The 26,413-nt window shown below is 36.2% G+C and overlaps 1 protein-coding gene across 1 annotated transcript in view; it reads right to left on the minus strand.

The window, feature by feature from the left end:
• Positions 1 to 1,048: 1,048 nt before the first annotated feature.
• LOC108728341 (uncharacterized) overlaps positions 1,049 to 26,413 on the minus strand; it is a 119,501-nt gene continuing 94,136 nt past the window's right edge. The window contains exons 21-39 of the mRNA XM_018456843.1: positions 20,216 to 21,356; positions 18,125 to 18,229; positions 17,564 to 17,689; positions 11,407 to 11,583; positions 9,157 to 9,242; positions 8,652 to 8,865; positions 8,359 to 8,449; positions 7,796 to 7,992; positions 6,623 to 6,717; positions 6,452 to 6,518; positions 5,897 to 5,950; positions 5,706 to 5,807; positions 5,553 to 5,624; positions 5,295 to 5,451; positions 4,758 to 4,915; positions 4,354 to 4,512; positions 3,560 to 3,694; positions 3,293 to 3,466; positions 1,049 to 2,905 (exon numbers count right to left, since the gene is read on the minus strand). Coding sequence (XP_018312345.1) covers positions 3,296 to 3,466; positions 3,560 to 3,694; positions 4,354 to 4,512; positions 4,758 to 4,915; positions 5,295 to 5,451; positions 5,553 to 5,624; positions 5,706 to 5,807; positions 5,897 to 5,950; positions 6,452 to 6,518; positions 6,623 to 6,717; positions 7,796 to 7,992; positions 8,359 to 8,449; positions 8,652 to 8,865; positions 9,157 to 9,242; positions 11,407 to 11,583; positions 17,564 to 17,689; positions 18,125 to 18,229; positions 20,216 to 21,356 — 3,307 coding nt within the window. The 3' untranslated portion in view covers positions 1,049 to 2,905; positions 3,293 to 3,295. The remainder of the gene's footprint in view (positions 2,906 to 3,292; positions 3,467 to 3,559; positions 3,695 to 4,353; positions 4,513 to 4,757; positions 4,916 to 5,294; positions 5,452 to 5,552; positions 5,625 to 5,705; positions 5,808 to 5,896; positions 5,951 to 6,451; positions 6,519 to 6,622; positions 6,718 to 7,795; positions 7,993 to 8,358; positions 8,450 to 8,651; positions 8,866 to 9,156; positions 9,243 to 11,406; positions 11,584 to 17,563; positions 17,690 to 18,124; positions 18,230 to 20,215; positions 21,357 to 26,413) is intronic.

Here is a 26,413-nt window from a genome sequence, read left to right on the forward strand (position 1 = left end):
TGAAAACACAATGGTGATCGTAGGTGCATTTCCGGAATGGCCGGCGAACAAAAGTATTCCACGAGTCTTTTATGATGTAATTTTACGACGAGGAACAGATGTCTGGTGTACCTTCGACAATCCAATATTAAATATTCGCAGTAACGGGACGTAACTTCGAATCTGGTGACGCAAAATACAGACCAGCGATTCTCGTGATGGATTGTTCGCCTTCATTCCTCCGCACAGCTAACACTAGACGCATTTATATTCTATGCCTCAGGTAAAATTCTCTAAGAACACGCCGATAGTCCGTATGACTATCGAGTGCCGAAATATTTTCGTAACATCGTAGAAACGCGACAATTATCGTCATCGGTATTTTAATTGATTTAATGAAATTTTTGAAAAAGCGGTGTAGGTAAGAAATATGAAGTACATTTCGAATAAGAATCTAAGCTATAATAAATAACATATGTATACATACGTATAACGATATAGTAAGAAGTGTAAATTGACAGGTCGCGTAAAAATGAGAAGAAAATTAATTGATTAAAATTAAAAAAGATTTTTACATTAAAACACCGATATAAAATTGAAAAATATAAAGAAACAGTTTTGCACGTTTGTGTAAATTAATACGGATAAATTTTCAACGCCTTGTTAACCAGATTTGCTCTATTTATCTGCTGTTTGAAAATTCAAACATTAATACGCGATAACGCATCATACAATACACAATAATTAATTCTTTATACAACTCGTCGTAATATACTATATAATATATAATAATAATGATCATTACAACTAACAGTTTTTATAATGTTATTCATTTTCGAGACATCGGCCCGAAAAAGGAATCGACGTCTTTATAAACGTCTCACTACGATAAACTATACGAGATTCAAATGCAAAACGTTCTTGAAGAACGTGCAACCACTCACACGATGACAGATATGAGTTCGTTAAATTAAACCCATGTTCCGCGACTCCTATTATAGATTCTGTACTTATATTATTCATATAATTATTTATTTACTCATTTATATAATTTCTCTTTGTGTACTTATTTTTTTGCTTTCTCTCTCTGAAAATCTCTAAGCTATGTATTATAAGGACTAGTTACACGATAGGATTTAATTTAACTATGTGTACTCAACAAGCCAGTCTAGCTTTTCGACGCGTCGTCTGCCATGTTTGACGACGGTCAGAGCATAAAGAAACGCTTGAACACTCGGGATGATATCCGCCATCCATTTTGGTGTCAGGAAACATCTCTCGATTGTACGGCATGATCGCGCCGGGCATGATCTCATGCGCGCGTTTCCAAGCACTTACAGCTAAATGATCCTCTCGATCGACGTTTCGACATTCGACGCGACCGTTTCCCGTGTTTCGTCGGACTATGTTCGAAGGATGTGTGTATGTGTGTACCTCTCCTTGTCTTATTTCTAACGTTCTTTAGGCGATATTCTACATCGATTGCTATATAAACATACGAGCCAAACCACTTCGAAGTGATATCCACGCGCGAACTGCGCGCAAAGTTTGCGCAAACACTTTACTGTTCAAGAATTAAAACCCATCTATTGATGATATAGCGATTTCAATCCAGTCGACATCAATTAAAAGTAATATTTCATATAGTACAGACCTCTAAGGGACGTCTTGAAGATGTCGAGAGATATTTATATTGTTAAGTATGAAATTATAACATTCATGTCGTGTTACTTTAAATTTATGCCGACTGGAAACGCATCTCATGTCGCTTATGGCTTTGATTTGTAAATTAAGCTGCGCGTTTTGTAAAATTCTACTTATGAATTTTACAAAATCGGTGTATCTTATTTTATGCAAGCTTGGACAGATGAAAAAAGCTTTTTACAACGGTCGATGTAAACATGGGCGTCAATGTAAAGTTTTCTCGATACTTTTTCCAACATAGCTCGTACATCGTCCTGTGCTTCTTATCAATATTAAAAAATACAATATGCGACAATAATAACTATGGCGGGAGCGGCCGCGACGCAAGCGAGAGCGATAATTAAGGCGAGAAACGCCGAAATGTCGATCTCAAGCTGGACTAGAGTCTTATCGTAAAAAGAAAGGAAAAAGAGGAAAAATATTTAACGTATCGAGAAAACGCGCGCTACAATCGGTCCTATTATCTTTCTGCCTGTCTTAAAGTGTACGCAAGATGCGATACGAAATATACAAGCGGACTCGATTTTGTATCGAGGATACAAGGGGAACGGCGTAAGTGAAAGAGAAAAAGACCAGATCTGGACGATTCCGTGGCTTTCTCTCTTCACGAGCCTCGACTGTAGACTTGCGGATTATTATCGATTTATCCGTCCTACGGCTTCCTACGCCGAATGAGATGAACGATCGCCGTTATTGAACTCTCGCCTCGGTGATAACGTATTATCTCGCTATATATAATTATAATAATGTGTATATAAGATATTTTGTATCGATTATTTGCACGAGCGCGAGCATCGACAGACGGAATCGTTTACGGATTCGATCAATAGCCGATCGACCCGTGTCGACGGGATTTCACTCGATTTTTTTATCCTCTACAAGCTGGTTACAAAAATTCTTATTTCCGCCGTGTCTCGGATTCTTATTGATGTGTATGTTTGAGTCATCGTGCTCTATCGTGCTCCGTCTTCTTCGTTCTATTTCTCTATCTGTCTCATGTCGCACGCGAGTCTGCGAGCTTGAACGGCAAGATCGATTGGCGACGCTGGCGTGTAACTAATAGAGCGAGTCGCGCAATTCTACGCGCGGCTCTTGTAACAAAGATATTTTTACGGTTTATCGAAACGTTATTTTATCTATGTATATCACACTAGAATCCATGGTGTCTGCAGGCGCTTCTTCGTACGTCGAGACACACGCTGAGAGTTCCGCCCGCAGAACCCTGAAAAAAAATAAATAAATATATAATTCATATTCGCGCGCTAATCATATTCATTTTCGTCGAGTCACGATTCTAGTCTTGTCTTGATTAGATATCCTCAAATAAGAGTCTGGATACTCAAAGTGCGTTCTACTTCCTAAAGAACACATCAAGTCAAGAGAAAGTCAAAATGATTTTTTATTACAAAAATTTGACTGTTTATTGATAAAATTATGCTTGAGTTTTCTATGATTATTTTGATATGATAGTTCAATAATTTTTCAGATCTGTATCTAACTAGATTTTTAGATATTTCAGTAAAGTCTCCTTCTTTTGTGCAGTTCTTATATATTTATATTTCGCTTAATGTTTCGAAAAATGATGGCTTAACTGACACGTAGATCTTACCTGTCATTGTTTGGCGGAATGATACCTAGCTAGCTTCATTTGCAGCGGATTAGATATCTTCATATGAAAGGCAATGTCGTCCAGGGAAGCGTCGCGAACGTCCAATCCACCAATCGCTACAAGCTGATCACCTTTGCAAATCTTGCCGGTTTCGATAGCCTGACCGCCCGCTGTCTGTAGAAGTAAAAATCGATAGAATGTGATCAGCGTAAACTATGAAACATAGATATTGTATATCAAGATACAGAATTGGAGAACCGAACTTACTAGCTCCTTCACGTAGACCCCCTTGTTGCTCCAGAACGCGGCAAAACAGAGACCAGCTCCTTTACCGCTCTTTTTCTGTATCTCGACCTCATATTCCTCGGCTGGTTTCTCATGACGCAACATCGTCATTGTGATCTGTAAACGACCAACGAAATCGAGTCACTTTTGCTAATCAATCGAACGAGGATTTATAATTTTTATATTGCTTATATAAATTATATTATTTATACACACTTTGAAAATTTATATTAAATTTAACACATTTCACATGTCCCAAACGGAATCACTTAAATTTTTATATTTAACACAAGATAAATAGATTAGATGATAACAAAAAATATTATGTAAAAAAATACAAAAATGTAACACTGACAAATATACATATGCTTACAAATGTAACAATTTGTGAGCATATTTTTTCCAGTAAAATTAACATTTACAATATGTTAAATTAATACGTATTTTATTTATTCTTCTTAAAATGTTCGTTTTAAAATACATTATTTTTATGTTATTTCTTCACTCACTCATAAATTGTATCATTTGACACTAAAGAAATGTTGAATATCAATTTAACTTAAAATATTAAAGTCATATGATAATATTGTGTTAAATTAACACTCGGATATGTTAAAAATCCAACATAAAGTTTTAACAATAACTTAGATGGACCGATTTCAATATAAATACAAAATGTCTTTTGCTGTGTATAAATTATGTCTCAAAAGAACTGTCCTATATCTTCTCTTCATTAAAATGAGTGTGATTATTTAACAGAGTATAATGCTACGTACAGTCCCAGGAGCTTGCTTCAGGACTGTCTCGCGTGCTTTGTCGTGCTCTATTTCCGTGAAGCTCTCATTGCCTATGCTTAGAATCCGATCGCCAGATTGTAACCGGCCGTCCTTCCCAGCCGCGCCTTCGGGAGATACGTCCAGAACGAACACCCCGTTCTAGAAGAATTGTTATTTCTCAAGAGTGAAAATATTAACATCGATATTTGTTTAATAATTACTAAATTATTATTATTTTTGAAATTAATATATCTATATTTAACTTATGATATTTGTTACTTATTATATTCTACATTTTAACAGAACGTTTCACGATTAAAAAAATAAAAGTAATTTTGAAAGTATTTGCGATGCGACATCACGCAAATAAGCTAAATATATATTGAAAATTATTAAATACTCACACAAGGAGTGTTAGAACCGCCAGCGATGTAGAAACCTATACCTTGGTTCTTCTCCTTTTGAAACTCTATTGTCGCTTCTTTGCCGATTTCGATCTTACAAGTCTTGGGATCCTGTCGGACCTTCTTCTCTTCGGGTTCTATCGGTTCCTTGCCGGTCGCTAACATTACAATAGCGGGGAATCAAACATCAAATACAAAATCATATATAGTTTCAAGAACGAAATGTATGCGTGTGTTATTACGAGATTTTTCATAAATAAAACATACATGGAAAAAACGGTTTTGCTGAAATATTTAACAATTTAGCTAGATATAGAACTGAAAATAATTTTGGATCGTCAAGATAACGTAAATTACGTAAAACGTTTGAAAGTTGATAACAATGCTAGAAAGTTTTAATACTCTAGCAACCAATTTAAGCGTCCTATATAATTATTTTTATGGTTCAACAAATTTTGATTTGATTCTAGCTAAATTAGGTACTTCATCAAAATCGTTTTTTTCGTGTAGAGACGCTAATCACATTATTAAACTCACCTGATGTCCCACTCTTTTGCGGGGTCTTCTGTGTAACCAAAGTTAACGAATCATCCTTAGTCTTCTCCTTCTGTTTCTCTTTCTGTTCTTTATTCTCGTTAGGATTGCAAACTATTAACTTAACGACACCTTCCGCTTTCTTCAATAATTCCGTTGCCTAAAAAAATTAACAAAGTAGATTATAAGTTGCCTAAATGTTTAACACCTAAATTGATAAAATAAACCTTATTTAAAGAAAGGAACGTGAAAAATACGAACCTCATCGTACGTGCGGCCTAATAAGCTGTCCAGATTAACGGCCAGGATCATGTCTCCCACTTGTAATCCAGCCTGAAATATCGGTCGCATTGTAAAATATACGAGTTCTGCTTAAAATAGTCTCTCAAGGTCGTAAGTACAAACGAAAATTACCTGTTCCGCCGCACTGCCTTCTTGAATGTCGGACACGAAAATGCCTTGCCCTACGGCTAAGTGTTTCCCTTCGATAATCATTATGCCGAGGCCGTATTGACTCTACGAATTGATCGACAATTAATTTTAGAAAGTAAGATTGTGCAAAACATTAACTGGCTGACTAATTTTGTATAATTATAGTCACTTGCCTTCTTCACTCGCACATCACGAACTCCTTTGTACTTCTTGAAATCTATATAAACCTGTAATACGTGAAATGTAGTCTAGTGTTTCACGGCAAAATGATACACAGCTATTAAATATTCCAAAGTATAGAATTATATAAATTTATCTTGTAAAAAATGTTCAAATAAATTCACAGCATCTTTGATATCTTTTTCTTATCGAATGATCTACTGGATTCTGTATAATTTAAACATAATTTTTACACTGATGCTCAACAGATTTGAATATTTAAATTTGTCCTTTCTCAGATGATAAATAAGCCTATATATTAATAAATAATTCAGCTGTTTTATTTCTAAATATTCACAAAATATTTATAGAAATTTGTCATCATTCGTTTATACGTTCATTAAAATAATTATGCAATACTTTTTTTCCTCGCAGTCACTGTTAATTGCAACACGTCAAGTGTATTATTATGATGGGACACCCAATTGCTTTTCATTGATTATTTTACGAGTACTGCAACCGGTACGATAAAGGTAAAAAAAAAAGGTGGACGCCGCGAATTGACTTACGTCATCCAAGGTTGGTGGAAATTGGACTATCGGCTTTACGGCGATGTCGTCGACAGCCTTCGATCGTCTGCAACCAGGACAGGCGAAATCCGTTTATAGTTTTAATGAATTTTGTTATACATGTCGTCTCTACGTCATGTTACATCGCGGAAAAAGCTCTGAGTATCTCACCGATAGACGATGATTTTGAAAAGAGTACCGGCCATGCCTTTGATAAGAGCGGAAGCGTTCAGATGACATCGTCCTTGCAATACGTAGCCGTTTACCTAAGTGGAACAGCAAATATTTTATCTATTTTTAGTATTTACCATATTACACGATAGAATGAAATCCATAACAAAACGCGACTTATAAAACGCCAGTTAACAAATAAATGTAACATTCTTTTAATCGTTTGTAGGAGTGTTATAAAGATAAATAACAATTTTAATAAAAATAAAATAGAGGTTTGAGTGTGTGCATTTGGATATGACTTAATTTTTTTCTGATACTTACTTTGACTCACGGATAATTTTCAAATTATTTAATTTTTATTAATTTATTTAATTTTTATTATTTCATATTATATATAATAATTTTTTAAGTTACTTATACTTAAAATTTTAAATATTTTAATTATATTTTAAAATTCTCTCGCAAAATTTGAAGGCTTACAAGGTTTTTTTCCCTAATGAAAATTTTTCTCTGAATTTTTTATATAATTTTTCAGAAATTTCATGTAAATTTCACAGTTCTTCAGAATTTCTGAATAATTTCGTAACTCTTGAAAAAAAATTTCTCAAATTTTAGATACAAATTGGAACACTTTTCAAAAGTATCGAAAGAGTCTACATTTTTCTAGAATTTTTTATACATAAATTCTAAAATATTATATATTCTAACATTTCTCATTCTATAGTTCCTGATAAAATCTTATAAGATCTAAAAAAGATTTAAAACATTTTTTCTGAAATTACAAAATGAGAAATGTTAGAATATTTTGGAATTTACATTTATGAAATATTTTAAGAAAAGATGTAGATCTCAGTATTTTTGAAAATTGTTTTAATTCATATATAAAAATTTTGACAAAACTTTTCACTAGAGTTTATCTTTATTATATTATCTGCAATAGAATTATATTGCTTCTCAGCTTAGCAAATATATGTTCCAGACAAAAGCATCGGTGTGGTGTTATTTTCTTGAGAAAACCCGCAATGCGTAACGTCGCGTCGGGTGAGTTAAACGGATTATAGACGGCGCGTGAAACGAAGGTTAAACAACCCGACGAGGTAGCAGTCGAGGGGAACCGTAAATGACACATCGTAAAAACGCGAGAGGGCAGAGGAAAAACGAAATACTCACCTCTAATATCTCGTCACCGATAAGAAGTCCACCATTTTTGTGAGCTGCACCCTTCGGGTTGAGACCGCAGATGAACACCGCCATTCGGTTTCTGTCCTTATGTCCCGCCAGAGAAATTCCCAAACCCCGTCTGTCCTTTTCAAGGACGACCATCAATACTTTGTGCCCAAGATTCTGGTACCTCTTCTGAACCTTCTCTGCAAAATTAAAAAGACGTTCTTGCGTCTGGTGGAGATCGATCGGCCGCGGTACGTTGACCAACGAGTATCATCCGAAGCGCACACATTGGATTTTACGTATTTTAGAGCGATTTTAGAGTGACATAATTTAATTATCTTTCATATCGATCATACAGATTGATTGATTGATCGGAGACATAATAAAATTTATTATTATATAATGAAATTTCACTGTTAACAGCCACCGAACGTGGCGAAGTGATCACACAGAATGAATATCGACTTCTTTAGTGACGTAAATAGTATATAAATATCAATTTCCAATTATTTCTGAATCGCGGTTTATTTTTAGTAAAATCGTCGTATGCTATAGTATGCACTCACTGGTCGTATAGCCGAACTCGTCTTCTTCCTCCGGATCCGCTTCGATCTCCGCCTTCGTGCGCTTCACGTTTCCGGCGCTTCTCCGCGAGATCTAGACAAGCGATTTTTACTGCGTGTTATTATCGGCTGCTTTCCTTTTAGGAGATATAGTCGACTCAAACGTTGTTTTATCCTTCTTGACATTCAATGAATAACAAAGATAGAACGACATTTGTATCGATTGTTTCTTCTAAAAGGAAAGCAACTATCGTAGTGCGAGTAAGAATTGGGAGCATCAGCTTTTGCTCGGTTACCTCGATGCCGCTCTTCGTGTAGACGTTTCCCTCCAGCATGCGTGTGTCCTCCTCGTCCTCCGAGCTCTCATCTGAAGAGTACTTGGGCTTTAGGGGAGGTTCCGTGATGGCAGTCGCAACGTTATCTTCTCGTTCTTCACTGACCTCACGAAGGATACCCTGATTCACAGGTGGCGACGGGGCTATTTTCCGAATTGACTTCTTCATGGAGGATCTGAGAGATATAACGTACACTCAGGAAAAATCACAGCACTCTGACACCGACTTTTCATGAAAGATAACCGATAAAGAAAAAAAATGCGCATTTTTTATGAGCATTCGTATTTATAAACTTCTAAGGGAAATTCTATTATGGGATTCCTATTATAATGATAAATTTATATAAGAATTTATTATTTATAATAATAAATATAGGTGTATATAATTATGATAGTTTACTAAATAGCTTAGATAACTGAAAGTGAAAGAGTTGAAAAAATAAAATTTATAATTTCTCTATAATTACCTTCGCGCACTGGAAGTCGAGCCATCCGAACTTTTCGAATTTTGCCTTTGGGAATCCCCGCGCAAAACGCCGTCCTCGAATCCTGGCTACGCAACAAATAAATTGACATTTTCAGAAGCAGGGGATTAAAATCTCTTTCAATGTCAATAAAATATTATATTCTCCAAACACACACACACACACACACAAACAGTAACATAGCATCAATATATTTCCTATTTACAACGTTATGTACATATATAATATGTGTTATATTATATTTATATCGTTGAATGCAACGAAAAAATTTACTAAATCTTAATACATATTTCTTTAAACAATACTAAGTGAATATTTACTTATAGTAAATAAATAAATAAACATTTACTCAATAAAAAAATGGTACTTAAGTTAAATTAATTTATTTGGTTCTTGAACCAAATAAATATATGTTTACATTTAAAATAAGTGAGATTTATTATACGAAGTATTTTCCAAGATGATGTGTTTGCGAATTACGTGATCTGTTAAGAAAACTATTTACAATTAGCAATAAATGTAAAAAAGTATAAATTATCTATGTTAAATAAACGTTATTATAAAAAAAACAGGAATTTTATCATTAGGCCGGATTTAAAGCTCACATGAGCAGTAAATATGATTATTCTTACGACTGTGCAACCTGCATTAATTTAATTAAGACAGAAATAAACTTTACCGCAAAAACTGCAGTCAGCGATTCAATTAAAGGAATTAATTAGCGCGGAACACCGAGTGTCCCAATGCGCGGCATTTCTCCCCATTTTGCCAATTAATGCGGCAATTGTGTTTGTTCCTTACACAGAAAGCTGAGGGAAAACACGAATCGCGCACCGCAATTTTTTAATTGATCGTGATGAACGAATATATAAATTATTGCGGTCAATCCTACGATACTCACGTATTCAATGACAAAATAATTATTTACCAAAGATTTCGTTAAAGTTTCGATAATTTAATTTATCGCAAAACTTTTTGACATTTGTCGAATCCAGAAATAACATAAAATAGTCTAAAATTTAATCATAAAATGTGTTTATGAAATGTTTATAAAAAGAACACTCATGAATAATTTTGTTTAAGAATGTATCAAGTACAGTAAAAAAATTTGTGTATTTGTGTTGGAAACGGTCCATTCACGTTTGTGTTAACAGTTTGTGTTGAATTTTTTAACATATTCGAGTGTTAATTTAACATAATGTGATTATGTTATTTAAAGATTTTTTATGAAATTGATATTCAATGTTTCTTAGTATCAAAATGATTTATGAGTAAGTGAACGAATAAAAATAATGTGTTTTAAAACGTAAATTCTAAGACAAATGAATGAAATATGTGTTAATTTAACATATCATAAATGTTAATCTTCTGAAAAAAAATATGTTCCCACGATATGTTTACAAACTGTGTCGATGTTACCTTTCTTTGTATTTATTCTCTTACATAATATTTGTGTTACCTTCTAACATATTCATCTTGTGTAAAATTAACTCAAAAATTGGAGTGGACCGTTTGGGACATGCGATTTATGTTAAATTCAACACATTTTTTCCAACTGTGTATAGTGTCAATAAAAAGTAATCGAAATTGAATACTTTCCGTATAAAAATATTATATATATGAAACAGTTCAGTAAGGTTAATATTTTATTCAATAATACAATTTTATACAGTATGCGCCAAAAAAATGCGACTCTCACAACTAACATTTCAGTTGTCGGTTTAGTTAAATAAAGTGAGTGGACGGGGGCAAATTTGATTATAACACAAATATTTTGTCCTTCTACCAAATATTTATTCGATGTAATTTCGTTTAATTGCAATCACTGCGTTACTGTGTCACACTCAGCAAACATAATAGTTTTATTAGATTAAAAGAGAGTCGCATACTGTAGTTTAAATTAAAATTTTCTCATTTTATCTTAATTATTTAAAAAATATATGTATTTACTTCTTTTATTGAAATAAATTTGAATCCAGGTTCTAAATTACCTTCAAACATACTTTTTATATTACTTTCAAATATAATGTAGAAAAATCTGTAATTTTTTCATAATTTTTTTATTTTGTTGAAAATTTAATTTTGATTAATTTTATTAATATGTAATACATTCTTAACATTCACGTAAGCACATGACGATAATCACTATTAATCACTGTTATTCGTGAATTTTTGAGGATAAAAAGTCAAATTGAGAATAGGTTATAAACGTACATATATGACGAAACCGACCTGTATTACTTCTGGCGTGATGGATCTCGCGGGCGAAACCGGTGGTGGTTTATGACGAAAGGAGGCCGTCGGCGTTCCAGGACTGACACCGGAAGACGACGATGTATGACTCTTGACGGTTTGTCTTCGGGCTTTGGAATCCCTTTCCTCTTGGACGGCATCGCCGTGCTCCGGACTCTGCAACAATTCCGAGATTCTATCTTCCACTCTGAAATCTTGAAGTTGCACGCAAGCCAACTTAAGTTCATTCCAATGTAACATTATCCCCGGCAGCGTTCTCGGAGCTAATGTTGCTTATTGCGTCAGAATATAACACAGCATTAGTATTTAACATAAAATTATTGCCACACGCGACATACAAACATTTTTATAACTTGTATACTTGTTGCGATAATGCACAGTACTATTAATTCAGTTTTTTCCATCAAACTCAGGCAAAGAAAATAATAATAAAATAACAATAATATAAAAAACTAACATTTAAAATATTGCAACGTTTTTAATTTTAATTGTAAAATAGAATACATACACAGTCATGTATATATACACATACACATACACACGGCAGAAAAAGCTAAATACTTTAAGAAGAAAGAGAAAATTACAATATAATAGACAAGCAAGAGGAAAATATATAGTGCAGATGGTCTCGCGGAGTTGTTTGAAAGAGATCTACACTTATTTTAGTAACTAGAGATAAACTATGCAGACCGTCTAGATAAACCGGAATGAATTAGTACAACGGAAATATTTGCTGAGCATCTTGAATTGTTGCCAAAGTAACTGCAATTGAGCGAGTTTAATTCCGTAACGTGTAAAACAGAATGACGATGCACGCTGGATTCCCGCGATGTCTTTCCTTCTCACGGTCGAAGGAGAAAATCGATCATTTTGAGAAAATTATGATTTTTTTTCATAAATATTTAAGTAGATGTAAAATGATAAATAGTTAGAGAACTACGCTGTTAGAACGCAACAGCGATTCTTCATAATAAATAGTACGAACATCCATGCGAAAACATTGGCTATAAAAATTATTTATATATCCCATGTGTACAACTTTGTTTCCTTTTTGCTCGTTTTTTTTCGCATGCATTTTTCGAAATAATCAACTGAAATACGCGGACAGGATGTGTACTTCACTGGCTAGATATATGGCAGGAACGAAAAAGCACCCGTCTGTTTTCGACAATCTCGACAAATTCGCTGCAAATCAAATTAAGCACGATGCAACAAATTTTTATCACAGACGCAACAGTATTACATCGTTTTTAGTAAAAGCGATATCCTCACTCGTGTTCGTAGTTTTTCTATAACAGTCCAAGCAATTCGTACAACTCATTTTGTTGATTAACGTCCTCTTTGTTGTACGAGATGAATGTATGTCAATGAAGAACTCTCTTATGAACACACAAGAATAATTAAAGTCGAATATATATAGTAACACACGTGAACCAATCGGTCAAACAAAATCGGTTAGCCTTGACTCTCGCCAACGCAGATTATTAAATTCCTATTTTTTTTTCACTTTCGATCAATCAGAGTGACGGAATACGACACTCGTTTATTCGCTCCCGCAACTTCTTTTGATTTGGAACAATCAATTTCGTTCTTCCAATAGAACTTCCCAATAGAGCCTTCCGGGAGTATGCTCGTAATCTACATCGTAAGTCAAAGTAAGCCTGATTTACGATGCGATTTACGATTGTGTGTGTACACACAGTTCTCGTGAACGCGATGCATCAACTGCATCGGTGCATCGCGCGATCTCACGAGGCGATGCGCTGACGAGAGTTAAGAAACTGGCGCGAGTGTTCATGAATCCATGATTGTGGAGCGTTGAATTCGGATGGGAAATGCCTTGATCTGTGCCGTCTGTGCGTTTCCGTTGATAACGTACGATAAAAGTCACGCATTTACGTCCAAAGAATCGGTGCATCGCGACGCCTCGTGTCGACTGAACCGAGTGACATCAGGTAAACCGCCTCCGACCAAGCGGTTTCGTGCACGAAACTGAAGTTCCCGCGAGTGAGGGCGAGAGAGGTCGGCGAACAGGGGATGGCACCGACCGTGTTCATAAAGGGGGAGAGGGGGAAGTGGGCTCGTCGATGGTCCATGGTGTCGATGATGGGCGCGCTCGGTTGCAACGAGGTGAACCACTTTTTCCGGCGAACCGCATCAACTCACCCCGATTTTCACTGACCATCAGACGAATGCAACCCTTCTCTCTAAATTGATATGAAATAAATATACGTTTATTTCATTTCAACTTATTGCACTGTGCGTATCACTTTAGAAAGTTCATCGATAAAGAACAGATGGTCACTTATGTCTATTCTCCTTTCCGCGTAAAAAGAAAAAGTACTTCAGTTGAGAAAAATGGGTGATTCAATTAGAATCACAAAAACCTGTCGTCTAATATTATTGTTTTATATGTGATTTTTTTTAAATGACAATAGTTCCTAAAATTCCGTTTTTAATTTCGAAGGAAAACAGAGTAGAAATTTAAGGATATATCAGATGTATATACTTTCTACAAAAAATGAATTTGAAATTTATACTTTCCGTATGAAAATGAATATTATATGCATATGAAATAAGGTCAATGTTTATATTTCACAATACAGTTTTATATATAGGTTAAATGTAAATTACTTTTTAAAAATACTATATGTCTACTTCTTATTGAAATAATTTTTTATTCAAGTTTTAAATCACTGCCAAACTTTTTACATTTTCAAATACAATATAGGAAAATCTGTAATGTTTTCATTTCATCAATTTTTGTATTTCGTTTAAAAATACGTGTAATACATCCTTAAATAGAGTGCCATCAATAATATACATATATAAATTTATATACAAGCTTAATTGTAATAATTAATGGAACTTGCGTCTTTTGATGTAGTCATTGGATCACGGATATTATCTAAATGCGTCCTTATAATACCAGTTTCTCATCCCTCGTCTCCTATGTTTGTCCTGACTTTACATATCTCCATTGTTGTGCTTCTCTCTCTCTCTCTCTCTCTCTCCCTGCTTCTCTTCGCTTCCTCTCATCATAGAAATTTATTGGAAAGATCGACCGGGTGTATCATACGCGTACAAAAGCTGTTCGTCAATAATGCTTCTCATGTTCTCTTTTTCTTCCTCCACTTATCTCTCTTGCTTTCCCTTGTCCTCTCTCCATTCTTTAGCGCCTTCAACGCTCCTTCTCTTCCTCTCGTTTTCTCTCTCCATCCTCCAATTCATTCACGATCGCGTATGTATCTCGATATCGCCATTCTCTCCGCATCGGCGGTTCTGACAGAATTGAGCACACGGCCGATTGAAATTTCGGGGAAAGTCGATGTCGTTTTCAGAGACTGCCAATCGCGGACTGTGCATTTCGCCAACTCTGCAGTGGCTGCAGCAAACAGGTGTTATCATGGGACTTGACACTTACGTTGAAACAGCACTTAACAATGTACAAACCAGGTAGCGAATTTGTCTTTCCCCAGCGTTCGTTTCAGGCTAATTTCAAGGCATCAAAAAATAGTCCGTGCTCTTCGGTGAAGCCAAAAATAACACGATGGTTGTCGATGATCACGATCGCATGAAGGAAGTTATATTAGGCCCCGGTAGTTCGCTATTGAATAACGTCAATGCATGTCGATGCTCGGTGTTAATTTTTAGCCGTCCTAGAGCTCGGATCGCGTTGGGCGCGAAGGCCATGTCATAGTCGTGACAGATTGTTATATAAATTTTTATCATCGATATTACGAGCTGATTCGAGGTACTGCACCGTTACTGTAATGACTAAAGTTCGGTTCTTCTTTATCTAGTTAACTGGTGGTTACCATTCTAACTTAACATGATAATGTAAAAATTGTGATTTTCTAGCTATAATTAATCACTGAATTAATTATTTTGTACACTGAAAAAAATACAACATTTTAATAAATATTTGTTTGAATAATTTTAAGTAAATATATTTATTAAACGTAAACATGTATTCATTTCATTCAAAAACCATTAATTTGATTCAACTATTACTTTTTTTATTGAGTAAATATTTATTTCCTGTAAGTAAATGTAGCATTATTCAAAGAAATATGTATTAAGATTTAGTAAATTTTTTTTTTTCGGTATAGTGTAGTAACTTTAAAAATTATTCACTACAAAATCATCAGTTCAATAATTAACCATAAATAGAAAAATACAATTTTTACATTATTATCAGGTTAAGCCTAACCACAAGTTAATCAGCAAATGAAAAACAGGGCCCAAGTCATGTAAACATTAACACGTGCGATTGGAGAAGTGCGTTAACAGTCAAAGACGTCAATGTTAAATTTATATTAGTACTGTGTAACATCACCTCGAACATGCATATTCGCGATCTTAAGATACCAATGCAAGAAAGGCGAGAGCTCGAACCGGCGCATCTCATGTTTGAAGTTGTAAAAATTCGCAATCGCCAGATAAGATTTGCGATGGCGCGGTAGGATAATAAAAGTCGCCGAGTGGTGGAATTATTTGCACTCTGCTCCGCGAGGTTTCTATTCGTGTATCGCTGCATATCACTGCTTATCGCTGTATATCCCCACATTTTGCAAGTACTGCGACACAATATCCCGTATCGAGCGTGTTTCCTGTATCCAATTTCGTGTAATGTGTCTATCAGTGACGCTTTGGAGGCAGGCGACGTTAAATGTTCCTCTTAATGTCGTCGAATGGCAGCGACCCTAGGCGCTTCGCCTAGGGTCGCTGCCATTCGACGACATTACGGAGTTCAATTTCGCCTTGCGTAGTCTGATGACGGCGGTAACGTCCGGTTAGTGGAATCGATCGTCGGGTACGGGTTAATTGCGAGGTGAAACTTTCGTGCTTTGCAAATCGAGTCAGCTCAGCGGTGCGCGGATTTATAATGGCAACCTTGCCGAAGGTCGTAGAGAAATCTGGCTTTCCGTTTGCCCGTAAATTGTCATTAAATGCACAAGCGGAATAATCCTTAGATTACATTGTGAAATGTCAGAAGTACGAACCGTTAGAGACAGGAAGATAGAAATGGGATTATGAAAGTTTATTTAAATTTGATATTTCTGGTTCTGTTCATGATTGTGTTTCAAGAAAAAAAACTTCGGCGCGCGATTCTTAGAATCAGATATGTATATAAGTTCATGCAGAAATATTTAAATACTCTCCAAGGAATATATAAAAGTCAACAAAAAATCAAGATGACTTTATTTTGATTCTTAATGTCGATAAACAGTTAATTTTTGTAAGAATAAATCATTATTTCGACATTAAAATAAAGTCATTTTGACTTTCTGTTGATTTGGTTCTTCTCTTGGATTGTGTTCCTTGGATATAAGATCTGTTTTGATCGAAAAATGGAATTTTTCTTATTTAATTAGATTTATTTAAATTTGTATAGCTGAAATAATTAATAGTAAGAGGACATTAATAACATTACAGATATTCTCAAACGATTTGATTGCCGAACATATTAAAGATAATTCGACAAATTATCTCCATCGTCTATTAATTAATATTACGTCTTAATAAGCTTTGACTGAAAATATTAATTCTACTTGGCAGGTCGTATTTTAAATTACTCTCCTGTAAAGATTATTTAACGTAAAAGAAAAAGTACATCGTGAAAAGTTGCAGACTATAAAACGACGTGTAACATAAACGTTATGCGAATTACTGGAGCAATGTCGTAAATTTCAGTGGCTGTAAAGGGTTTAGCTGCACGTCGTGAATTTATTTCCCTCAGGAATGTGGAGTCTTTTTCATGAGCAGGAATAAGGCTTACTTCCAATAGAATATAACAGACCTGCTGGCAAACAGCGCTTTTTTTAAAAAAATATTTATATTCACTGGCCATTATTAATTTCTCTTTTTGTAAAGATGAAAAGAAAGTTAATAAAAAAAAGTTAGTATTCTCCCAGATCGTCAGATTCACATCTCGTCATTATAATGTATTTCGCATAATTCTCAAACGAAAAAGTGGAAGACATCGATGGAAAATAAAAGACCTCTTCGAGCGATAAGAGAAGCAGCGTTCAAGAAACTTTTGTAACAGCATTAAAGCCAGCTGACAAACTCAAGCTCGAGAAAACGGGCAAAGTGGAAACATCGATATTCCGAATCGTGATCAAGAGCTTACCAAATTCACCAAGGACTGGACGACAAGGCTGACAGGATTTCCGGCAGCTTGTATAACTTCCACCGCACGCTCGTGCGTACTGTGCCGCAGGTCGACGCCGTCCACTTTAATTATTCTGTCTCCAATCTGAAAGCACGCGCGTAAGAGTGAATTAAGTCCAGACATAGTCGAGATAGGTCGCGGCAATTGTAGACTATTAAATTTTCACACGTTCATGAATGCTGTTTAAATCAAACCGCTCGCGAGTTGAGAACGAAAGAAACACGGTGAATGCAGTGATAGCATTAAGATCGCAAAATTAAAGTTTACAAATTTATTTTTATGAACAAAAATTATAGAGCAAAGAGGGACTACACGTTTAAATTAAAACATGTTTGCGTTTGTACAAATGTAAACTTTTGCCGTGATAAAATCTTTATTCAAGCAAAAACCGTGTAGTTCTTTTCTTCCAGCTTTATTAAAGTTTTTATGTTTTGCAACCTGGAGACGCAGGAACTGTGGTGGAGAATACAATTTCCGCGGTCGATGGTAAAGAGGATCGTTTCAAGAAAACTATATTACCTTGAGACCGCCGGTTCTGCCGGCGGGACTATTCGGCAGAACATTCTTTATGAATATCCCAGAAATGTTCTGCGTCTTGCTGGGTCCGCCGTTACGTAGATCGACCTGAAACAAGAATCAATCGTCGTTCAATACCTACTCGTTTAAGACTCACTAACCGGCAGAAACAACAGAACCATGATTAGTCGATTCAGCCGCTGACAATTCACTGTTTAATCACAGTTAGATTTAATTAGCGTCCTCTACAACTATCTCTAACTACGTTAACTCCGAGACCACGTCACAGACAATGGGAATTTGAGACAGACCCCCGTGATTTCTGAACTCCCCGCTCCAATCTCCTCGCGATCATTTATTCTCATTAATCTTTTATTGGTTTGTTACCATCGTCATAGGCTAATCAAATTAAAGCAATTATTTAACATTACAATTCAGCGTGTATATTGAATAATCAATGGCGTTTTTCCTTCCTCCCTCACTCGCAAGTAGAGAAACAAACGTATTCCTTCATTTAATTAGTGGCAAATTCTATTTTGCGCAATCACTACATTATTTATCGGAGGATTATAATCTTCGCACCCAATCCTCGTGTCCAAAATCAATTATTTCTCTGCATGGAGGTAGTAAATAATTATACAGTTTAATTGGATACAGAGTCATGTTATACCCAAATGCGCAGTCCGATAATACAATAATTTGTGTAAAACCTAATTTTGAAGAGCTTTTAAGGCAACCACGAGTTTGTTAAAATCAAAGCCGATGATCCTATTATACCTTCTTGCCGGTTTAACATCGAAAAACTATTCGGCTGCGCGCTAATGCACTTCAACCTATGCACACGCAACTCGTATCACAGATATGACTCAGTGTGCATCGATAAAGATTTAATTGATTAAATTCTATTCGTCAAACTGGCAGTCCCGATTCGCATCGCTCGGTGGCGATCAATAAAAAGCATTTAACCCGCGTTGCACATGAGGAATTTATTCGTGAGATCGCAGGGTCGAATCTATTAAACTCATGTTTGAAGCCCGCCATGAGCGCGTGCACGTGGCAGTTTATTACTTGTTAAAATCCAACATTAATTATTGGTCCGAATTATTGAATTACAGATGGATCATCCGGCGAGAGATAGATCCATCAAGACGTTCGTTTACCGACGGCCATCTGGCCCGACCTACTTCGACTTCAACTCTGTTCGAATGTTTCAATAGCTCCGTCGTTGCATTCCCGATTTTAAAGGCGAGCTATAAAACATCAAGGGCGATATCGACGGAGCCAATACTTGTCTGCTCGCAGCTATATTCGTTGCGCGCTAATAAAAGGAATACGAAAAATTGTGGCTGGATAACTGCGCGCGAGAGAACGTATATAATAATTCAGGATTATCGTTCTTTGCATCGATTGAATCTCGGGAATTTGTATAAAAATAAATCTCGCAACCACATGTGATCTTCGCTCATGTTGTAAATTAGATTTAAATAGATCAATCCCCATGATAGAGCAATTATAAGTAATGTAGCAAGAGAAATGCAACGTCATAGTTAGAAGATATTATATAAAGGATATACTTATAATTCAAGATTGTCTGTCTTTGCATTGATCGAATCTTGGAAATTTGTAAAAATAAACCTCGCGACCACGTGCGATATTCGCTCATGTCGTAAATTAGATTTAATTAGATCAATCTCCATAATAGAACAATTATAAGTAACGTTATAACAAAAAAATTAATGTGACGCCATAATTAAAAAATATTAACAAAAAAATATTAAAAAAGCTACTTAATATCCATTTTCTAAAATTATATTTATGTTTTTTGACATTTTTTAAAGTAATAACAATATATACAAAAAAGTTTGTGTGACAAAGTTTTGCTTATCAAATATTACTCATAATCAGATAGCAAACTGACAGCTATCTGAGTAGTATTTTAAAAAAACAAACATATATAATCGATGACATTTCAGGGTTCGTATTTTATACGTTTCTAATGATTTGATGTACCCAAAACTTTGTAGCCAAAAAAAATCTTGTTATTACCCTATATATACTGCCAAATCGCGCCTTTAAACATAAACTACATCGTACCTTTCCACCAACGATGCTGAGTCCTAGGCTGGTCTTCGGCTCTCTGTATATCTCCACCAGTCTCTCGGGACCCCAGTGCTTCGACCAGGTGACGTCGCCATCGTGCTCCCTGTGTGTGACGGTCATATCCCCTTTGCCCTCCACGAAGACGACAGTCGGAAACTTGCGTGGCGAACTCGAGCTCGACGAGGGCGAGCTCTCGGTCTTCCTGGAGATCGAGCTGGCTGATCTACTCTGATGCGCGTGCTCTGGACGATCGGCGCTCGCTTGGTCAGCCTCGAGCAGCTCGTCGTCGCTGCATTGAATCGCCTTCGACTCTTGGTAGGTCTGTACCTCGACCTCACGCCGCGAGCTACGTAGAATGTCTTCTCGGGAAGAGGATCTCGACCTAACGGATAATCTCGTGGAGATGTCCTCCGGGACGCACTGAATACTCTTCGACTCTTGCGTCTGATCCGCAGCGTTGCCTCTCGTGAGATCACCCAGATCGTCCAACGAGCACTGAACGCTCTTATTCTCGCCCTGAGTCTGTGTTTGTACTTCCCGTCTGGGACTTTGGAAATACCTCTGGCCGATGTGGAAGGGACTGATCCTGGGCGGCTCCTCGCACGGACTTGTCACACTCTGTTCAGGGCTGCACTGCGTACTCTTGGACTCCTGCACAGTCTGCGTTTGTACATCGCGCTTCTCCTTGGGCGAATACTGTGTTTCTTTGAAGCTGTGCTTGATCTCGACAAGACTTTCCTCGTAAACTTCGCGGGTCCAACTCTCGGGTACTTCCTCAGGCAGATCCTCTAACGAGGAGGTGAATATCTCGTGAAACAAATGATCCGATTGGCTCTCGAGTGTCTGACTTTGATACTCGAGCGAGTGTTCCTTGCAGATCAGATCCTCCTCGTGCTTACAAATCGCTTCCTCCAACAACGGCGAGTGTTTCTCCCGCGAAGGGGTCGTCTGCTCATAACCATGCGCCTCCCTCGCGTCCTCCTTATCTTCTTGTCGTGATAATGGCTCCTTTTGTTCTTCTCTTCGAGAAAACAAATCTTGCGCCGGAATCGCACTGTCGGCAACTTCGCGAGGAACTGCGAGGTCCTTCGCAACGCGAATGGATCCCTTGGACTCGCGTCGAACTTGGAACTCACTTGAGAAAACCAGGAAAACCAGAGGTCACAGAGCGGAAGGAAAACTCACGGTCAGTCGATGGCTTCGTGTCTAGAGTTTTAATGATGCAGCAAAAGGCCGTCGCACAAAACCGTCGCTGACAGTAAATGAATCTTTGGCATTGTTATCTGATCAGACGTAATTGCGTGCAATGGCTTTCTTAATTGCAGCAATCCGCTTGTTACGTAGTCAGCGATATAAAAAGACTGGCCGATTGCCGAGATCATTTGGTACTGTCGAATACTCGACACTCGATATAAATCAAAAGCGATTGCTCTTATCGGTGGAATTATCTCTCTTCAATACGAAAATAAAATTAAAATAATTCAGCCATTTATATTCTTCGCGAGCGACAAAGACACTTTTACATTCTACTATTCATGAAAATATGGATTGAACTAAAAATGAATACGTTTGCGACGATTTATGACAAAACGTAAATAATACGATCCTCTTTCTTAACCTTTCGTCCGCAATTTGGATCTTTTTTGGCACAAGTGAAATTTTATTTTCAAATTTCTTCATTTTTGCTCAAATTTCAATTTTTATTAAATAAAGGTTTTAACATTTAAATGAAAAAAACTATTTGGTAACGTAATAGAGATGTTGAAAAGTAACTCTTGAATTTTTCCACATTTTTTAAAAGTCGACCCTATATTAAAGGAGCAATGGTTCCTTTGAGTTAAATAATATTTTGTTATTTCTACTTTCATATGGTTAAAATGTAAATCAATCCATATCTGTAGTTAATTTCAAAATTCCTATTAATAACGTCCATATTAATACATGTGCACTTAATAAACTAAATTTGAGTAAAATTTAATATTTCCTTGAATTAAACTGTTTAACTCCATCGTTTTAGTTAAATTAATGACATGTTGAATAAAAGCAGTGATGACTACAAAAATGATTAAAATAAATCAAATTGGGTATAATTTGACATTATAAATTTAACAGTATAAAACAGTAAAAAAAAACTTGGGTTGGACAAAGAACCCACATTGCAAACGAAAGGTTAATTGGCTCGACAAGAGAATAGTTGTACGAACGCAAGATTGACATAATTAATACGAGAAGTGAAGAACGGAACGTGAAGGATTAAAATATTTTCTCGTTTCTTTATCCTCTTTGCCTCTTTGTAAAATAAAAATGCAATTAAAAGTATAAAAGTTTTACATCATGATATCTCTCACCGACCCTATTTCTCGTAGCATGCAATTGAAATGAGAGGATTGTATAATATAGATGGGCTTATTGTTTGTCTGTGTTGGAGCGATATTCTCGATGTGGAACGTGCGCACATTTTCGATATGTACACACGCGAACACAGTATAAATCCCGCGCGAAAACGTGACAGACCTATCACTGTGTTTGCTTTTAGCAGAAAATCTTCCATTCGAATGGTTATGATATCTCGACCAAAAATATCCCGAGATTTTTCTCGAGCCTCGGAACCGTTTGGAATATATAATACTAATACTATCGTATCCATTATCAACATGAAATCGTATTTTCAGACTTTGCCGCTGTAGTGCATCTGTTTGATACGCATGCTTAATAAAAACAAGAAATCTAAAATGCGAAATATGAACTCGTGCGAACTCTGATATTTCTCACGTTGCAGGAACTTGTGGGAGCTTGATTAAAATTTCCTAACGTATTCATTGCGTGGCATTCTTCCAAATCAATTTTGTAATAGCGGATATCTAATTTATACAAAAACTGGGTACCGTTAGATATCAAAGGAGTAATTGTAACCCAATCCTTTGACTTAAATAACGTTGTCATTTTTACTGTCATATGTGTGTCAAAATGTAAGTCAATCCATTTCTGCGGTTAGTTTGAAAGTGAACCGTTATAACGTATGCACTTAGCAAATAATAAACTAAATTTAATATATCCATTTTCTTGAGTGAAATTGTTTAATTCCATTATTCTAGTTACATTAGCATATTGAGTAGAATAGGAGCAGTAGTTTCCAAAGAAATGATTAAAATAATTCAAACTGGATATATAATTTCATATTGAATCTAACAGTGTACAGATTTGTCTAACAGTTTACGGAGAGTAATCTGACAATGAGAATCTTTACGTAACTCGTGTAATTCTCTAATTTAAATAAACTTCAAAACAACTTCATCTACAGAACTTGTTAAATATAAGAGGAATTTCCCTCGCGACGTGTTTATATAAATCTATTAATTGCGATGCGAAAACACCGAGACCAATTAAGCTGATTGTTCCTTGCGCATTTTATTGCGCGAAATATCGAAAGAGAAATTCGCATCAGTTGTTTAGCTGCTCGCAGATTCTAATGGTAAGTATGAGAGGCGACGCTTACGCGACGTTCTCCAACTTCCGTTATCCAAACGGAACGTCGTCGCTCGCTTCCGGTCCCGTCTGTCCGACGGATCGTAAACGCTTCTCGAGAATCGTGCCTCTCGAGGATGAGCGAAAAAATAAGAATGTACAATGGGCACTTGTCAGGAAGCTCGTTGGAGAACGCAACGCAAGAAGAACTCCGGACACACGAAAGGCTTTTCGTTCGTTTCCTTACGTTGCGGGAGCCTGAGGTGTTCACTGTCGTGTGTCTCTGACAGCCGGTACTCCGTACGTCACTGCAAACTGGCTTCCTCTGATCTAATAAATAACACTCGTCGGAGCGCATGCACACGTACACGGCCGGCCGCGAAGCGACACACGTATACGTACACGTGCACGCACACGAATGCGAGACGGCGCGCAAACGCGACGATAACGTGCCGAGCGTGGACGCACGCCGACTGCCGTGAGGGCCGTGAGGACCGTGAGGCGCGGGCGACTACTCGCGAGAGTCGGCGAGAGTAGAATACTGCGTGCGCGCGCTCTGCGCCCGTGAGGGAGTGATTCCTGCGTATGTAGCTATGTGCGTACGCGTGCATAGCTGCCGCTCATTCAGCGCGCCGTGCACGGAGCTCGCTTGTGTGTGCGTATGTTTGTAATTCGTGTACAAGGTGTGCAATATCCATCTATAACTCTTAAGCCCATTCTATAATTGAGTAAACATAGTTGTAAGAATTGACCAATCACAGTCTAATATTTTCCTCATATTCTACTGTGATTAGTCAATTCTCACAACTGCAACCACTTACAATTATGGGCTTAAAGTATAATATATTCTACAATTGCGTAAGCATCGTAAGTAGTTGTAGTTGTAAGAATTGATCAATCACAGTCGAATTTGAGAAGAATATTCGACCGTGATTGATCCATTCTCTTACCGCTACGACCTTACAACTTTATTTAGTTTACAATTCTACAACACGCTTACGCCAATGAAAAATGAACTTTATGGACCGTCTACAACAGGAATGATATCGTGTAGTGAGTTATAAATTGTAAAAAATTGATCAATCATAGTCGATTATTCTCCTCATATTTGACTATAGTTGATCGATTTTTTACGGCTTACAACTTACTACATATTACTCCTATTGTAGACAGCCCTTTAACGACAGTTCGATATCGTTACATTGTCGTTATGAAGCTTTTTTTTACCATATATACTTTTTTATCTGCGTAACGATAATATAACGATACCGACACTATCGTTAAGAGTTGTAGAACTGGAATACTGGAAAGCTTACGTAACGGCAATAAGACGGACTTCAAAGTTTTGACATAAATGTTTACGGGAAGTGAGTTCTCTGATTTATCTATCTAATTTCCAGTCGACATCAATTAAAAATAATATAACATCTATATTACAATTTTGAATTCAACAGTATAACTGTATTATGTAATATTGTTGTGATTATTACATTTATATTGTCGAGTTCGAAATTATAATATAATGTTATGTTACTTTTACTTACTGTTGGATTCATTTGAAACTAAATCATGAAACTGAACACTGCGTGTTAAATTAACGCAAATTATAACCAATTTGAGTTATTTTTAATCGTTTCTTTGTTTGCTTATTATTTAATATGTCAATTAATTTAAATAAAATAATAAAGTTAAACAATTTAACTCAAGAAAATGTAATAAATTTGATTTAAATTTAGTATTCCCAAAAACGTTTCATAAATTTCAGCCGTTTTAATTAGAAAATCTCGAAAACTTTCTGAAAATATTTCTTAGATCAATATTCATATTAATCGGTTCTTAGCGAGTTATTTAAGGCCGTCTTAAGATGTACAGCTTTAAAAAATGTTACAAGTCAATTACAAAGCCGTAATAGCATCTTCATAAGACATTAATTAAGACAATCTTAAAGTAAGAACGGACCGGCATTTATATTACGTGTCAGTTAATTGTATTGAAAGAGAAGTAAACGTGTACAGCACGTGAATGTGAGAATATGTATGTACACCTGCGTGTATGGAAACTTACAAGGTGGTACATATTTATATCGTACACGGGAATGGCGCTCGCAGGAAATGAGAGTGTATGAATGTGTCGTTGAATGTATACGACTACGAGATCGCTTATGTACACCGACTGAGGTAGCTGTAAGTTCGTATTGAGGAGATTGAACGAAATCGGAATCAACGTGTAAGCGTACTCGGGAACACATACGGATTCGCGCGAGCTGATTTGCGAAGGCGTATATATATATATATATATATGAGAGATTCATACGTGTACACGTGCCAAAATGTAGGTAATGTGCCCGATACGTGCTTGGAAATGCACGCGCGTACATATTATGCGCTTCGTTATGTATTCGTGTTATACGTATTTAAGTGCACATGTGTGTATGTGTATGCATGTGAGCGTATGTAGTCAGAGGAGTAATCCGAACAGCTCGTATCTGCCGAACCAATTTTCGATAAATGAGCGCTCCATTGTCGAACAGCACGGAATTTCTCGAGATTCGTGGCCGTAACTTTTCATGAAACGACAAAAATATTTCCAGCCAGCTAAATTGAATTTTATTTTCAGTTAATACTTTTGTTACTTTCGATTTCTTCCAATTTTAATTATTGTCGTAAACATTGAAAAATAATTGCTCTTTGACATGTCCACAAAAATTATTTAATTTCCAATGACATA

The sequence above is a fragment of the Mycetomoellerius zeteki genome, unplaced genomic scaffold (assembly GCF_001594055.1).
Source record: "Mycetomoellerius zeteki isolate Tzet28-1 unplaced genomic scaffold, Tzet1.0 scaffold61, whole genome shotgun sequence".
Classification (NCBI taxonomy): Eukaryota; Metazoa; Arthropoda; class Insecta; order Hymenoptera; family Formicidae; genus Mycetomoellerius; species Mycetomoellerius zeteki.